Genomic DNA, 19127 nt, shown 5'->3' with positions numbered 1-19127 from the left:
TTGGTTTTGATCAATTTTTTTAATGAATTATTCGAAAAATGATATCAAAACTTATTTGTTAGTTAGTAATTTTTTTTTATTTTTATGTGACACGTATCTATACCGAAATTTTACATTGTATATGACATGAGGTTTGCCACCGTTAATAATATATTGCGGACAAAGAGAAAGGGAGGAAAAGAGCACGGCTACGCTAGAAACGATATCAGGACAGTCGAATCGGGTTTTTTTTTGTAACCGGACTCTTATGACGCAGGTTCGGTAAATATATAGTTCTCTCGAAAAAAAATTCATCTAAAATTCTAATAAAATACAATAAAAGTAAAGAATATAAAATTATATACATATATCAAAAGTATAATTAAAATTGTTTATGAAATTTATAAATGAGTATCTTTCTCTCATAATTATGAAAACCAGAATAATATAAATAAATACATAAAGTAATATTTGACAAACTGATTGCATTAGATCTATTATTGAATAAATTGAAATAGAATCTCTCTATAAAAATTATTACATATTTTCCAGTTGTAATAATTAAAAATAATTATTAATAATACGGGATAATTTAAAAAATGAAAATTAGTAAATAAGAATGGAAGTAATAATATATTCCTAATAATATATTCGTTATTAATATAAATCCAAATTTTATTAAAGAACAAATAAAATGAATTATAATTAGAAACTGATAAATATAAAATAATTCTTTATTAAGTAATTTAATTGCATCTATTACGTAGATACAATAAATATGGTTCTCTCGAGCGAGACTTGGATTTCTATGCGAATTTGTCATGTGTGTAAATTCTTGTAGAATGGCGCTTCCGGATAACAGCGAGCGAGATGCGACGATAGGGGAAAAAGCCGCACGAGACACATATATTTAATACACTTCTTCTTCTTTCTATATGTAGAATATCGGGGACACTCTGCCCTCTTCTCCTCTATTCGCCTTTTACAAGCAGTGGGAAATCTGGCGCGCATCACACGAGCACTATCTAGATCCGAGACGTAGCTCGGAGCATTTTGTCCAACCTAGTTGAAGTAGGATGTCCTTTATTGGCGAATCTTAAAACGGAACTTGATCGCTTGTGCTGCAAAATGTATTAATCTTTTTCGATATGTACATAATATTAAATTTTTATATAGTTTGATCTATTACTTTTTTTAGTTGATATCCTATATGATTAAAAATAATGTCTAAATGAATCTTCTAAATTATTTATTTTTGATTACTTTTTTTTCTTTCTCATAATCTCTCATAATAAATTGAATTATCCTTAATAATCTCTCATAATAAATTGAATTATCCTTACACGTTCGACATTTATTAAAAAGTGTATCGTGCATAACTTCAAGTATGCAAACCTACGTACGCATAATTACATATAATAGACGCATATATTTAAAATGCAAAATAGAATATTTTAATATGATATTAATGAAATAAAAAAATATGCAAAATTACATTTACATGCGGTGACAAATCCAGGATGACTTGCAGCTTGAAAAGAAAGTTGCATGTATAAATATTTGATAAAATTTAATAACAATATAAATAGATGCCCTCTTTTTGCATCCTCAAATAAAAAAGGTATCACAAAATTGTAAATTCTATAGTCATATAGTCCAATCTGATATTTTTTTAAGAGTTAAAAATTAATTACTTATTAACTATTAAAAATTGTAAGAATTTATAAAAGACACTTTGTTTTTTAAAGATGTCTGAACTTTCGAAAGTATTATCGACTTCTACTTAGAAAAATAAAAAAAAATATATATTTCTTATAAAATAGGATTTCTTATAAAATAGGATTTTTTGTGAAAAACCAATAAGCCTCATTTAATTTTCAATTTTTTTTTCTTTTGTAGATATTTAAGATCTTTATATTTTCACTACTTTTTTATTTTTTAGACAAATTTAAACTATTTACTACTTCATTATTTGGAAGGTAAATCACATTGCTGTATAGTTATGCAATTATTAGATTATATTTTAATTAGATTAAATTTTCTAAAAAAATTAATTAGATTAATTTAATTAGATTAAATTTTCAAATCAAAATTTAACTTAAATAAATTGTGTTTATAGATATAAAATGAAATTTATAATTTTTAAAAATGTACTTTAATCACTATTTTAATAAAATGAATTAGTGAGAAGATTTTTGTTAAAATAATATGTAATTCGGATAATTTTCAGTTAGATTAAAATGATATGTAATTTGAATAGTTTTCAGTTAAATGTATAATAAAAATATTTATTATATATCTAATTAAAAATTGAAAATTACATGTATATATCTAATTGAAAATTATCCGAATTATATAGTGTTTAATTAATTTTAATTTGCCGTAAAAATCTCATTGATTTATAAAAAAATTATTTTTGAGAGAAAGACAAATTAATAAAAATTATAAAATTATCAAAATTTCAGTTTAGTTTTTTTTTATTATATTAACAACAAATTACAAGGAAAAATAATATTATATTAAAAAATAATAAAGGAAAAACCAAATTAATTTTCTTTCAATGGAAAAGAAAATTTTTTTCAATGTTATTAAAAAAAACGATTGTTTTACATCTGAACTATATTTTAAGCAATGATTTACACTGAAGATTAGAGTTTTCAAAAAAATGTAAGTAACATTTGAGTGAGTCACATTCGGAAATCGAACCATGTTCGGGTCGGGTACATCTTAGATCACGACTCAGATTGCTGAAACGGAATCTAAAGACATTTCACGAGATTTGTGGGACTTTATGTTATCTTATCAGGAGATTGTATGTATAAAACAATATTTCTCTTTCGGAGAGCGTTGTCTTTACCAGGACCATACGCGGAATTAATATCGTACATATTCGTATAGCGAGACGATAACGAGATGTTCAAAGGCGTGGAACGAGTCGAATCGATACCACGAATCGATACTAACAATAAGTAGTGGCGATCGCAAGGTTACGAAGGGAAAGTCCACGCCGTGCATCACCCACACGCGTTTTTCGCGCATTCCGATTCCCAAAGTGAAAGAGGAGGCGAGGAGGAGCCCGACATTAAAAGAAACGTCATACATATGGATAAAGCGTGCAATCTCCGACGCGATGCATTGCGCACTCATCCAGCCTACGATATGTGCAAAGCTGCATGTTACATGCGTATCGCAACTGCGAAAATGCGTGGAAAGCCGGTCGGCGCCGCCGGCGAGAAATTTCTCGGCGTTCTTCGGAATAGCAAAGTCAAGAAGAAAGACAAGAAATTGAGCAGATTTAGAGCGCATTCGGAGTTTCGTAACGCGAGCGGCCGAAACTTTTGGAGGAATATTTATATTAGCGGAAAATTTTAAAAAACGAAAGTAATAACGATATCAGGCCGGAATTATAAGAATTCTTTCGCAATAACGAGAGCGAAATTGAAGTAATTTTTTTTTCTTTTATTCGCTGGGAATAGAATAAATGATTTCAACTAACATTGCATTATAATTTCACGTAGCTTTAATGAAAGAATACACATATACCGTAACTAATAAATATTTAAAGATAAATATCACCATTTTTTCGCACATATAATTTTATATTAAATAGTTCTACATTTTATATAATCCGTGTCAAAGTATTGTTGATAAAGTCTTGAAAAATTTTGCCCATTCAAATTTCTGATTTTTTTTAACGTTACACTTTTTATGATAAAAATTCTTTTATCATAAAATTTGATGCCTTTTCTTTCAATTAATGTAACGGAATAATGCAAGGTATTATTGTATTGAAACTCTTGACCTGACTTAGGATTCAGAATGCCGCGGTAAAGGGTATCCACCTATCTCTCGTACTCCGATCGAATCTCGGAGCAAAAGGATCAAATACACACGTACAGTCTAACTGAAGGAGTGGTTATACCTCGTCGGAGCTGGTCGACCTCGTTTAGGACCGGTAAGAGCATAATACACAAGTGAGGCCGTATCGCTTGGACGAAAAGAAGTCAGCGTAAAATCGATTTTTTCGCGCCTTTTGCACTTTAGATACACGTCCAACAGTAAGTTTTTCGCTTCTCATGTTGATAGTACAACATGTAATGCGTCTCATCATCGTTGCGTAGAGAAGATGTGGACGTGATATTTTCATTTTCGAAGGCGGGCTTTTTTAGAAATGTGTCTTAGATTGGCTTATACCAAGATTAGGATTGTACGAGGTACCAAGACTAATCTTGATATTGATTTGTTTCGAAATTCGAGACAAGATTAAGGCAAAATTTATAATTAATTGTCAAGACAATGTCAAGGCTAACATTGTCAAAATTATGATTTAAAAAGAAAGCTAAAATACATATGTATATTTATAAATTAGATGAGGAAAAGATTACTATACACACAACAAAAATTTAAAAAGTTTTATTAAATAAAAACATTTATATTAACAAATTTAGAAACAATTACTAGAATAAATAAAATAAATAATATAAAATTTTACATAATTATTTAGCTACACAAAATTTGATGTACAACATATATATGTGATTGCGTGCGTGTGAATCGCATTTGCATTCTGACATCATTTGCATCTTTTTTAAAAAATAACACGCACATATATACATGATATTTCGAGAAGTAAACGAATAACACATAAATAGTAATAATTTTGTCTTAAATTATACTATAAAGATTGATGAATAATATCTGAAATATATTATTCGAAATGATTGTTTAGCATGAGATAAAAATTGTTAATAAAATCGAGACAATACACAAGACAAAATTTTTGCCACAAGGATTCACTCGAGACCAAGATAAAAGATTAGAGTTTCCGAAAATTTCCAATACCAATACAATATTTTTTATCTTGTTTTAAGTTTTGTGCGATCTTGTGCCTCCTTGCGCTAAAAAGTTCTCTCATTCGACGAGAGATTCTTGAAAAGAATCTTACACAGACAAAGAATGTTACACTATACGCGGTGTGATGTTACGCCCTTGAAATTCGAAAGGTTCGAGCGAGCCGGCTGTTCGAGTATTGAGAACTAACCGTAGCATTCCTGTTTTTTAAACAAAGAAACGAAAAATACATCTTGCTCAAGGAGAAAATCGCCAAACGTCATTCAAAACGTGCTGCTATTTTTTACAAAACATTATGTTAATTCTTTATTAATTTCACATTTAAAATAAAAGAATTAATATATTAGAATATTCTACATATGTACATTTTCTGTGGATTTTAATACTCCAATAGAGAATTTTTCACGCTATGTTATTCTTTGAAAAGAAAACTTTTAGAGCCTTTTTCTTTTTTTTGTATGGAAGGAGAGGAGTCCTATTATGAAATTGATATTTTGAAATGCAAAGTGTCTCGAAAAGGTGTATATCCGAGAACAGAATGATTCTTTTTTTATCGTGAGCCGAGAACCGGTTTACCGGTTTGTAGTCAATATGAATTCTGTCACTTTCGGCGCTAACAAACATACGTTGTATGTTCTATAATAAACTGAAATACAATTGAAATAGAATAAACGCGTCTTTTTGTTGTGATACTCGCGATATTCACGGAAGAAGGAGATTCGTGACATCCTGTTCTCCATTTAACTGCGCCAGGAAGTATACAATGTGAGTGTCTCTTCTCATTTTTCGCGTAATTGTGTGAAACATTTGTAATTATCTCCCTCGAAGCTGTCAGATGACCCAGATGAAATACACGAGTTGAGATAAAAAAGTCTTGCAATTACGAGCCATATGAAAAAAACAGATTGACACTTGTCAAAATGGAATTTAATTTAATTTTTTAATTTAATTTTGTTAAAATGGAATTTAATTCTATTTTAATTTTAATTTTAATATTTTAACCTTATTATATTGTTTTTTATCAAATTATTTAAATAATTTATTATTAGTATTTTTTAAATAAAGTGTGTTTTTTCATAATGCCATGCGATTATTGCGTAGAAATAGCGCTTTGTATCGTTGCAGACTTGCAAGGCACCTGTGCCAAGCTAATTCGATAAACATAATTATGCTAAAGTGCATAGCGACGTGCATTGTTGCTGATGGCAAATCAATAGTCGCTAAATGTCTTTTGTGCTGCGGTTAGTACTCTCCAGTCAATACACTCATTAAACTATAACGAGATTCTCTGTTAGAGTTGCTTAAGATACCAAACCTAGTCTTGTCTCGAAATTTGAGACGAGATTAAAACAAGATTTTTAATCAGTTATTACAATATATGTATAAGACGATATCAAGTATGATTGTTAAGAGAGAAATTATTGACCTTGCAAGATTATTGATTTTTAAAAAAAACTAAAAGATGTAGATTTGTAAATTAGATGAGAAAAATTACACTCTCAAAATCAATATATGATGTACAAACTTAAAAAAATTTTATTTAAAAAGTAAAAATATTTATATTAATAAATTTATAGAAACAATTAATACAACAAATAAAAAAATATATTTTAAACATATTTTATACAATTATTTAGCTATACAAAACTTTGTGTATAGCAAATGTACGCAGTTTTTTGATCGTGAATTATCTTTGTCCTTTCGTAAAGATAACGGAAACACAACGAAAAAAAAAAAAAAAAAATATATATATATATATTGTGTTTTAAGACATAAACGAATGAAACATAAATAGTAATAATTATCTTAAATTATATTATAAAGATTATATGTTAAATATATTGTCTGAATTGTTCGGTATTAGAATAAAATTTATTATTTAAATTTAAATTTAAATAATAAATTTTAATTTGTATTATACAAGGTGAGATGTTATAAAAATTCACTCAAGATTTAAATTCTCAAATTATTTCAATACCAATATAATATTGTTATGAATATTATTTTGTCTTGATTCTTATGCAACCTTATTCTCTATTGTACAAGGATTAAAAATAAAATATATAGCAGTTTGATAAATAAAAATAATTTTATATATTTTAATTAACATTGTAATTTGTCAAGGATGAACTCAGAAATAACTTTAATGGAAACTTGGAGTATCAAGGATTTTTGTACCATGATTTTTGTTCATAATCACAATCTTGTAATTTTATAAGAAAGTAATTGAATTGCTGATAATTGCATTCCTAAAAAAATTGCATAATAGTATTGCTGTAAGATTGTAATAATTAATTTCATTCAAGATGACGACGAGTGCCTGTAGCGAGTTCTTCACTACAAGTACAGATTTTCTAAAGCTGCCGTATAAGTCACAGACACCGAAGAATGAATTTAGCATGGTCGTGTTTATTTGCACGGTGCAGGTGTCATGTGAAAAAATGATCGTTAATCATGTGACAACGGTTTTCAAACCGTTGCACGGTTTACTGTTAGACTCAGGGATTACGGAGATTGACATGGCACATGTAACCAAGTGCAATTCCTGTAGCTACAACATACTCGTTTATAAGAGTCATAAATAGTATTAAAGTCAAAATTATGAATTACATTTCTATGGGTTCCTTGTATTACAATTAACTTTAATATTATTGATTTGAATGAAAATTGTTGCTATTAAAAAACTAAAAAGAATATTTCAGAAAACATATATAATAAAACTGTCAAGCTAAAAAAAATCATAATTAAATTAAATTGCGATATAATTTTACTTCTATTTTTTTAAATTCTAAATTTAACTAAAACAAAAATCCATTTGATAGCTACATCAACTCAATTAATATCGTAGATGACAACTGTTGTAATTGGAAAAAATTAAAAAGAATATTTCAAAAAACACATATAACAAAAACATCAAGATAAAAAAGTCGTAATAAAATTAAATTGCGATATAATTTCACACACATTGTTATCCTTTTTTAATTTTTTTATTCTAAAATTATTATGAAATCAAAATCCGTCTGTTACGTCAATTTAATTTATCATATATACTTTGCCCCGATTAAAAATACAAATTAATTTCTTGAAATTGTAAAAATTGAAACCTGATGATTTTTTCGATAATTATGACTAACTGCGACCAAGCGACCACATCTCACATGAAATGATGTAATCCGAGCTGTTAATACGCGACTCGAATGACTAGTTACCAGCCAGTTATTACTTCGCACTTGACCCATTAAGTCTTTTGCCTTCGGAGCACTCTCGGACGACGTTCGAATCGACCCTGTGATCTCGAACGAACGGTCCTCCCCGCCGGTTTCCTTCTCCTCTCTTGCGAGCATAATTCTCTGTACGTACGTAATTCCATCGAAATTCCCAGACGCTTTACGGTTAGGGCGAGTTTAATGCCCGCAATCAAGCGGTAGATGAACAGTAATTATTGCAGTACCACGAAAAGGAGCGCCTTAGCGGAATCTCCACATATCTTTTTTTTACTTCCACCATGATGAGCGTACGAGCTCCTTCTCGTTATTAGGGTTTCTGATGAACTGTCGGTTTGTGCCTATATGCAAAGATATATACGACTCGAATTACCTGTGATAATGTTCCTCGTATCTCCTACGTATGTTGGCAGTGCTCATTACCGTGGGAAGTATTGTGAGACTAAGAACGAGTCGACATTTATTTCGCGACACACTAAGTATTTTCCTTTGTGCAGAATGATTCACACATTGTCTGCTCAATTAAACGCGACACTGTATGTCACCACGTCCTCATTTCCGCGTAAAGATACTTTAAGTAGAATAGAATTCATTTTGATGCGAAAACAAGTACTTGGATTGTTCACTGATTAATCACTAATTTGCGGTAAAAGTGTAATTTACAGATTAGATAGCTCCAAAAAAATCAAAAATTGTTATAAAATGATTTTAGGATCCTAAAATGTAATATTTAGCTAATTTTTTGACTTAATTTGAAATTTTTTTTGCGAAGTTAATTAGTCTTTAACATTTAATTAAATTAATTAATTTAAATTTCTCGCAAATTGATTTCTCTATTTTAATCTTTACAACTTTTATCTTCGAAACTTTTGCATTCCAGAATTAAGCTAAATATGAATAATTGTGTAAAATTTTGTATTGTTTATTTCAGTTGTATTAATCGTTTTTAAAGAAAATATATAGATAAGATTCTAAATCGGCTCCAAAATATCGCTTTTTCTTAAATATGCGAGGAATCGAAATTTTTTTTCATATTTTAGTAAATATTATTATTTAATAAATATAGGAAAGTTTGTAGAAATGAGAAAATATCTTTCTTAAAGATAAGAGAAAATATCTTCTCTGTAGAAATGAGAAAAATCTTTCTTATTTTTTTTGAATACCATCCATTGAAGAACGGCCTGAACTTAGAGTTGACCAAAGTGATGAAAAATTATATTTTTTTAGCATTCGGTCGCAATTTTTTTATAAAGCTCATTTGTGTATTAAAAAAATATTTACATGCGTCGTATATAATAAGACACAACACACATAAAAGTGGTTGAAGTACTGCAATTCGCAGTAAAAAATAAAATCCGATACTCATAATAAGATTTACAATATGTTTTATTTATGTTTTGTTACTCGTGTTATTTGAAAAGTATAAAAAGAATAGTTATTATTTCTTTGGACATCATTATTTATTGGCTTTAGATCACGCAAATGCGCGAAAAAAATAAAATAAGAACGTCAGTATAATATATATAACTATTAAGATAATATAATATCATTGATACTATTATTTTTATTTCAATAACATGTTTGAATCTTTAATTTTTCTTTATTAGGTTCATAATATTACTTAAAAAAACTATCATTATTATGTCATTGGTTGATATATATAAGCACAGTAAATATTTCAATAAAACTTATATATTTATTAATATATTCCTAGTAATAATATCAATTTATAGCAAAAACAATTAAACTTATCGACACTTCTTCTTTATATAAATGTTTTTATTTATTAAATAAAGAAATATTAAATATTAAATAAAAATTAATTAATTAATTAATTTAATTAAATAAATATTATATATTAAATATGAAATTGTGTAAGTTCATATATAATATAATATAATATAATGATTTTTTTCTCATCTAATTGACAAATATGCATTTTGGTCTTTCTAAAATCAATAATAATGACAAGACCAACAATCTCTTGATAATCTTAATCTTAGATTGTTTCAACAATTAATTATAAATCAATTTATCTTGATTTTGTCTCGAATTAAAAAAAAACAAGACAATATCAAAACTTGGTATTTTATGCAATTTTAATTATCAGAATGCTCAAATTTGTCAAAGAATACTTGAAGAGTGCTTACATTCTCTATTCTAAAATTTACACATATAATATGGAGTAAAGAATATGTTGACTTTCGACAACTTTCACAACTCACGAATTCTTATGAGAAAAATAAAATAAATATAATTAAATTTTTAAAATAACAGAGATTATATACAGAAAAAAATGATACAGCCGCGAGCACTTTTTGTCTTCGTAAAGTCACGCTTGCTTGAGTATTGCGATACATAAAATTTACTGGCCTCGCCCTTCGGCTCGCTTTGGCGCGTCATCTCAATGGAATGAGAAGTCGAGGTCCGCCTTCGCGACTGTACACTTCGAAGAAAGAAACTTGGCGAACGATTCATTTTGCGTATGTGCAAATGTAAAGGGATTACCTCTCTCAGTCACGGAATGCACAGTTACGTAGGGAAGTTAATTTATAATAACTGCAATACAGTAACCGCTATATGCGAGAATCGTTATATATAGTTACGTAGCAACCGTTAATTTGTAATGATTGCAAAGTGGCATTATTATAAGAATCCGCGAGTTACTGAGAGTCGTCTCGTGAGAGATTTACGCATCCCAAACTCCAATGATTTCCCGGTTTTGAGTAAAATAAAAAGAGTACTAATTATTATGTAGAATTCTTCTTGAGAAGAAGATAGCATGAATTCTCTGCTGCTTAAACAGTATCATTTTGTAAGAGATTGAAACCGCAATTCGCTATTATTAATTAATTCTTAATATAATGTTTTGAAAATATCTGTGTTTAGTCACAATATTTCATAAATAACTTTGTATAGAGAAATGAAATCTCATTTCTATGATTATGAGAAAGCAATTTTCTATCAATTACATGTATATAATTTCATGTTATTTCTATTATATATACTATTTTCATGTTATTTTATGTTATTTCTATTAAACATAATTCAATTATATGCGACGATATTATTTGCGGCGACAGACTAGAAGCCTTATATATATGTATGTATCTAAAATAAAATTTCAGCAATCTTTAAAAAATCTTAAAAAATAAAAAAACAAAATTTTTATCTTTTAAAATTAATTTTTAATTTTTTAAATTAATTAAGAAAACATTTTATAATTTTTAAAATTATTTAAAAATATATATAGAGAGTTGGATTATCTTCAAGAAATATTTAATTAAAAATGTATAGACTTTCTCTAACAATAAGAGAGTGAGAGAGAGAAATGATTTTTAATTCTTTGCAGTATATTATATAAAACTACAATTCTTTCTCCAATCATAATTAATACAATCTTTGCGGAAAGTATTTATTATACAATTGGAGAAATTAAAAAGTACCAAACTCTTTTAGAGACACAATTGCGTTTCTTATTAAAGAACAAGAGAGACATGAGATTCCAAATCAGGCACCGCCCTTTATCAAGAGCTGGACCTACATGTTAAACAATCTTTCGAAGCTTATTGAAATTTGTCTCTCTTATATAAGGATTATCTTCGATCTTGATTCTATCAATGCTTCGTTTCGTCCTTTTGTGCAGTCAGTCCTTTTTGTGGTTCGCAGCTGGAAAAATTCTTTTTTCACCTTTGAAACGTGGAATTTAAATTTACCATCTAACCGTGAAACACGTTCACGTCATCGTCAATCTTTACGTGACCGCGACGCGCAAACTTTTCACGCGCACGAGAGCCGGACGAGAACGCAAGAGATGTAACGGATCAATCGAGATTGCCAACGGTACCTCGTATCCTGGTCTGCGAGTACTCGCGAGTCCCGCATGCTAATGACGACTCTTCTAGGGTTGCATAAGACTCAAGACAAGACGATATTCGTAAAAATAATATTTTATTACAGTATTGAAAATTTTCGAAAACTTCAATCTTGTCTCGATCTCGAATGAATCTTAGCAAAAATCTCGTTTTGTATTATCTTGTCTCGATTTTATTATCAATTTTTATTTAAGACTGAATAACTTAAAACAATATTTAATATACATTCTTTATTATAATTTATAAAATAATAATTATTATTTATGTGCTATTCAAAAAACACAACAAGGAATATAAAAAATTTAAAGAATCTTAAAAAATAAAAGGAATATATCTATACAAGTATTCCTTGTCTTTAAAAGGCAATTATTAGAAATGCAAATGGGGTTCACGCACACAATCAGGAAAATGTATATGTGCAAAGTTTTATGTAAATACTCGTGTAAAATTTTATATTACTTTTTTTCGTGTTTTGTATTCATATTGTATTCATTGCTCCCAAATTAGTTAATATAAATGCTTTTATTTATTAAATAAAATTTGTTACGTTTATACATAATATAATAATCTTTTCTTATTTAATTAAAATATATATATTAGCTTTTTTAAAAAAAATCAATCTTAACAAAACTAATATTCTCTAAACAATTTTATTCTGAGTATTGTCTTCGTAATTAATTAAAAATCTTGTCCCGAATTTCGAGACGAAATAAGACAATATCAAGATTAGTCAAGATATCGTTCAATCCTAAACTCTTCATCTATGACGTTTCGGTATATTTACGATGTTTCTGGAGTGTCAATAAATAACTAATCTTGGTACTTGAAGGAAAACATTGATATAAATATAATTTCTTGTAAATACTTTTGCTCTACCATATAAATCTTTAATGATATAATCTACAAGTATCTTGGAGCCTGTTTTCACTGATTATTGCAAAGAAATGACAGTTTAACGAGATTATAAATGATTGATAAAAATAAATAGTTTTTCGCGATAAAACTTTAAAATTGAAGCGAAGGAGATATATAAAATATGAAAATGGTATACAGCAGATATACAGCGCGAAAATAAATTCTTGTTTCGTTTCTCCATAAACTCTGCAACTTGTTCGTGGAAAAGAGGATTCGTGATGGCACAGTATTTTTACACAGTATTACTTGCTAATGACGGGCCAGAGGCCATCGCTGCACATAAAACCGAGACCGGAAGTGAAGCAATTACTCAGCTGGCCGGACAGCTCCAGTCAATTGTCCCGATTGTATTTGCAATGGCTATCGCGCTGACCGAGGCTGTGGACAGGAAAATGTATTCACTCGTTTCGTTTTGAATTTAATGTCCTCCATCTAACATAATCGCTCGTTGAAACTGCACTTGATCGTTAATAAAATTTTAAAAAGAAGTTATAGTCAAATATTTGATTAAGTTTTTCTAGTAAAGATTTTTTCAAGATATTTTGAAAAATTGGAGCTAGTTCAAATGATTGTTATAGAATTTTGAAAAAAAGCAATATAAATATATATAATTTTTTGTTATATATTTTGAAAAAAAGTAATATAAATATATATAATTTTTTGTTATACTTTATAACGAACATTAACAATGATTAAAGTAAATTTAAAATAAATAATCGTTTCAAGTATTTCTAGAAATAAAAATCGCATTAATCAATTACATAATAGAAATAAAAATCTCATTAATCAATTACAATGATTATGCTTTAAAACAAAAATTTATCCACTTTCTTATAAAAAAATTTATCAAAAACCAATTATTATTCTTATCTATTGTAAATTGAAAAGTAGAATAGGCGGCAATTATTTGTATCCCGCGAATTCAACTCTGAAGAGAGAGAGAGATTTGTCGCTGTCTTTATAAAAAAAATCATTTTATAAAAAAATGAGTTGCTTTATATATTCGAGGTATAACTCTCGCAATTTCATGATCCGGAACGAAATAGCTTTTCATGCACTATCACGTTCCTTAGCTGCTGTAATGCATCGCGTTGCACCGACTCGAAGAGAGAGAAAGAGAGAGAGAATTGAACGATTACTATTTCCAGGGTGATGATGTAACGGGACTTTCGCTGTCGCTGTGGGTGAGGCAACAATGTCCACACAATGCAATCGCTTCGTGCAAAACGCCTGGAAGAAGGAACTCTGTTCGAACTGTTTCAAGCCGAGGGAGGAACATGCGGCGACCGACGATACTCTACGATTGAACGTCGAAAAGGCTTCCACAAATTTGAAGATTGATCATCTCCAGCTACAGGTATATATCGATTTATTTCATAAATTACATATACATAAACATAAATTTGATGTATATTATATTCCAATCAGAAATAATATAATTAATATAATTGATATAATATCGAAATAACGTCAAATGTTAAAGTAATCTTGAAATTCTGATCGAATCTACATCGAAATGGTACAAATTGTTGACGAATTTTTGACTATCATTTCATTATAATTTTATTATCGAGTTAAATAATTAATTATGTTCAAATGCCTTGCAAATTAAAAGTTATTTTGTGATTTTGTTTATTTTGGTTACATTTATAATTCGAAATAAAATTAAAAATAGAACACTAATTTTTATTAATTTTATTAAATAAAAACATTTAAAAAATAATTATATAAAAAACATATATTTATATTTTATATATGTATAATAATCAGAATTCTATCTTAAATTCTGTCACAAATTATATATATCGTGTAAAAGATATTATAAAATTAGAAAAAAGGATTTTAAATAATCTATAATTATATATTATCAATGGGAGGAAGAATATTTCTAGTTTATATTCAAAATTTTATCATGTGTATATTTTACTATTCGTAAATTTGTATATTTATTATTGATAATGATAAAAACATCCCTTCAATTATTTATAATCTCAAATATTGCGAAACATTTATAAATAATATTACACTAAAATAGACCTTCATTTTCAATAGACCTTTAAACTTAACGGACTCTCAATCGCTCAGACGTCGAATCAAGATTGAACTGACATTATACTTCTGATTGGAATATGTTTTGCAACGTTGAATTTAAATCAATCTAAATTTTTTGCAATTCTCAAATTAAGTATATCAATTGTCTTAAATATTCTGTTTACATATTACTTGTCTTTTCACACATACACGATTTAATCTTCATGATTTTTATCTCCTACTCTCAATTTACATACATTTGTTATGTATAAATTTAAATAAAATTATTGTAATTAAAATTAAATAATATTAATGATTAAATTAATCATTAATAATAAATATTTTATCTGAAATGTAACACGTAACATTAAGTATTCAATTTGTACGAAGACAGCACCACTTATCGCTTATGCTAATTAAGAGATAAACTAGTTTTGAAATTATTTGTACAATTATGTCCATGTAATTAACAATATCAAGTTTATCGAAACTAGTTCCGCCACATCGGCGACGACATGCATACTGCGTGTCCGACATAATAAGGTTGATCGTTGCAGAGCATCCTTCGTAGTAAAGCGATTTGCCGGAAGGATCAGCGCAAGAAAAACGTCGGCTTCCCGGAGTCTCTCACAGAGATAATCGGTTATGGCGGCGACGATTTTTCCGATGGCGAGGAGGAGAGGGATGCGGGAAAAATCGACTCTGTGAAAGCGGAGGACCTGGTGCCGGATAGCGAGGAAGAACGCGCGTTATTCGACCTGACTCGCTCGAACACGAACTTCAATACGATCAGCGCAAACTTGACAGACGTCGTGGACAATCACGATGCGATCAAATCGTCGTCGTCGTCGTCGTCGACGACGATAACGCCCGCCAAGTCCTTCGCTTCTCTGATGCTGGGGAAAGTACAGAGAGACGCCGATGGTAAAAAGACAACTCTCTTGGTGTCCGTGACACCCTTCGGCGGTGATGAATCTGTGCCCACTGCCAAAAGACCTATCGATCGGAAGATTAACTTGCAGACCAGTCCGCTCAAATACAAGTCCGGTGACGGAGGAACATCAGATAACAATGTCGAAGTAAGTGAGAATAAAAAAAATATCATTTTAATCATTTATTTAATTAGCCGCTTTTATTAGCTACTTTGATTCTCGTCATATAAGTAAAATTAGACATTAGTTATACTTAGAGATGCAAATAAAAAAAAATAAAATGATATCAAACATGACATAATTCAGATAATTTTCAATTAAATGTATAATAAAATTTTTTATATATTTAATTGAAAATTATCTGAATCATATCATGTTTGGTCATTTAGTTGCAAAAATTTTATTAATCTATTAAAATTACTTTTACAAAAATAAATTAAAAATATAAAAGTTTTAGATATTTATTATATTAATATGAAAAAAATGTTATAATAAAAAATAATTAAGAAAATTAATTTATCTTTTCTCAAAGATAAAAAAACTAAAAGGTTATGAATATCTTGATGTCGCTAGTCAAATAAAGGGATCAAAGAAATATAATCGATCAAACTAGCCAGAAATTGATTTATTAGATTGATTTATAAAAAAACTATTTTTTTAACCTTTTGCATTTTTAGAAAAAAAATAATTTGTTTTACATCTCTAATTATACTTACAAATAGATATATTTAAATAAAGATACTTTAGATATAAAAAGGATATTACAGTCGAAAAGGTCCTTAATTCTATATAAAATATTTTAATAAACGCTGTAATATTAAAGGCCGCGAAGAAACTCAATGGAGAACGGAAAAAGGCTGACGAACAAGAACAAAAATCTTCTCCGGAACTAGGAAAGATTATAGATATGCCGTTGATCACTTCTGCCAATATGATCTCGGTCATGCGGAAGGAAACGGATATCAACGCCGACGCGGTGAAAATATCGACGGAAATGACGACGCAAAAGTACTCGATCCTTAAGATTGACAAGAGAAACGCTGTAAACGTTTCCCTTGACAGCAGCGTTTCAGCGATAAAAAAGACTGAAGCCCAGACGCAGTCAACGATAATACCCAGCATAAAGGAGAGCGAAAACGCAAAAGAAACGGCGTCGAAGAGAAGCGAGAAACGAGATTCGAAACGAGAAGACGAGAAGAAAAAAGAAGAAGGGACCGAGCTCGCTTTGAAGAATGAGGAGGCGCCAGAAAGCGATCGTTCGATGAACAGCATTAACGACAAGGCAATCGTCACCGACAAGATCGTGAAGGAACAGCGATTCTGCTTCGACAGCAGAGAACTTGCTGGAGAACCGGATGGCAAAGCGGACGAGGAGGAAGCAACGGAACCGCCAGCGTTGCCGACAAGTCCTCCGCCAAGTGTGATTTCTACGGAACCGAGAACTTCCTTCTTGCACGGCAATAACGTTAATAATAACGACTCGAGAGTTAAACCAGCGGTACCGCAGAAACCCGTGACCTTTTCTGCAAAGACAAGCCTGAACGACGGCCCGCTCACCGTGCGAAAAATTTCCGATTACATCCCACCACCGCCTTCGGTGCAAAATGTCGCTGTTAGGTCCGTTCAGAATTTAGGTGAGACCCGTTAGAATAAAAAGTTTATCGAAATTATTTATATTAGATTACACTGGTCAAGAAAAAAAATAATTTTAACTTTTTCTCTCTTATAATTTTGCAGTTTTGGGCTTATTTAAGTGTGCTGATTTCGAGTACGACAGTAGTTTCTTTTTAACAGCTCTTGTTTTTTAATATTTTTAAACTACCCCCTTTAGACATCACGTGCAGCTTTTTTGAGTTTTACTCGACTCAAAATTATTATTTTTTTAACTTTCGATATGTCTTTGACTCGGAGACGTTGTTTATATAATCCAGATAGTTTTTGTTATATTTGTGGCGAATACATCTTTCAAAAATATCGAAAATCTATTTCAGAATTTGTTAATTGCAATATCTTATAAATAAAAAAAGTAGAGCTGATACAATTAAACTAATATTTTTTTTATAATCAGTACCTTAGATATAACCTATAATACATGTTAAATGTCAGGATAAAATTTGAGTGTTGACCAGTATTATTTATATTAGATTAGATTTTTTATACATATTAGATTTTTTATATTAGATTTATTTATATTAGATTATTATTAATTATATTTATTTTCTATTAGATATTATATTTTATTATTATATTAGATACTCTCTTATAGTTTCATTAAGTTGTCTAAATAAATTTTCCAATATTTTTATGAAATTTTAATGTTTATCATAAATTATACGTGCGTAATTTAATCATAAATGTTAATCCCCCTCATTTTTCTGCATTTGCTTCTATCTTTCAAACAAGTTACAAATCCGGATCGATAGAAAGTCTTCATTTGTGATACATTCAACGAGTCATTTTCTTATTTCTGCAACATTTATAAATTTTTTTCAAAGACGTACTATCAATCAGAACAAATAATAATCTAAAAGCGTCATGTCCGATAAGTAGAGCGGATTATCTACAAAAGAACTCAGCTAAGTTCCAATAATTTGCCCTTGATTAATTTCGTCACAGGTCAATAGTCAATTACCATGAATTATTTGAACCGGATGAAAGAATAATTGCAGATCACTATTTTCGTCAGTTACTTTATTTAAGCGAGAAATTCGAAGAAAAATGATCATTTTCAGAAGTTGTAGCCTAGTTAAATTTTTATGATAATACTCGGTTTCATGTGGCAAAATTGATCAAAGGCATATTATTGAAACTTGTATGCGTTGTTTTGTTCTACCCGGTATTATTTAAGACATAGCGTCTTTAGACTATTGATGGTTTCGATCGATATAGCAGCTTTGTTTTTAGAAACGTTAAAGAAATGAGAAAACAGCTTGAATAATTCATTGCGAGTAAAGATCAAACTTCCTATCGATCTAGAATCTATAATTTAAGGCTAAAAGACTGAAGGGAATAAAGTGACAAGTATGATGGGAATTACTTTCACGATTAAACTGTATGTAATTTATTAATAAATATTGAATTTTATAAAAACTTATTTATACGTCAATATTTCTCGCTTAATTTAAAATAATAGCAGAATCTTTGGAAGACCGTCTTTGATTATTTTCTTTTGTGAATCATTCATTTTTTAAATAAATTTTAATTCTCGTAAAAAACTTTAATTCTTGTAAACAATTCTTGTAAAAAATTTTAATTCTTGTAAAAGATTTTAATTCTCGTAAAAAACACACATGGCAAATTTTTTTCGCTCGTTTTTAATA

The 19127-nt window shown here is 29.1% G+C and overlaps 1 protein-coding gene across 4 annotated transcripts in view; it reads left to right on the top strand.

The window, feature by feature from the left end:
- Positions 1-19127, top strand: part of LOC105259582 — a 46836-nt gene that overhangs the window by 18490 nt on the left and 9219 nt on the right. For all 4 annotated transcript variants that reach the window (XM_025411394.1, XM_025411393.1, XM_025411395.1 and 1 more), the window contains 3 exons: positions 13993-14201; positions 15433-15954; positions 16631-17441. In XM_025411394.1, coding sequence (XP_025267179.1) covers positions 14040-14201; positions 15433-15954; positions 16631-17441 — 1495 coding nt within the window. In that variant the 5' untranslated portion in view covers positions 13993-14039. The remainder of the gene's footprint in view (positions 1-13992; positions 14202-15432; positions 15955-16630; positions 17442-19127) is intronic.

The sequence above is a fragment of the Camponotus floridanus genome, unplaced genomic scaffold, assembly GCF_003227725.1.
Source record: "Camponotus floridanus strain SB8 unplaced genomic scaffold, Cflo_v7.5 scaffold4, whole genome shotgun sequence".
Classification (NCBI taxonomy): Eukaryota; Metazoa; Arthropoda; class Insecta; order Hymenoptera; family Formicidae; genus Camponotus; species Camponotus floridanus.
This window is presented reverse-complemented; position numbering and strand designations above follow the sequence as displayed.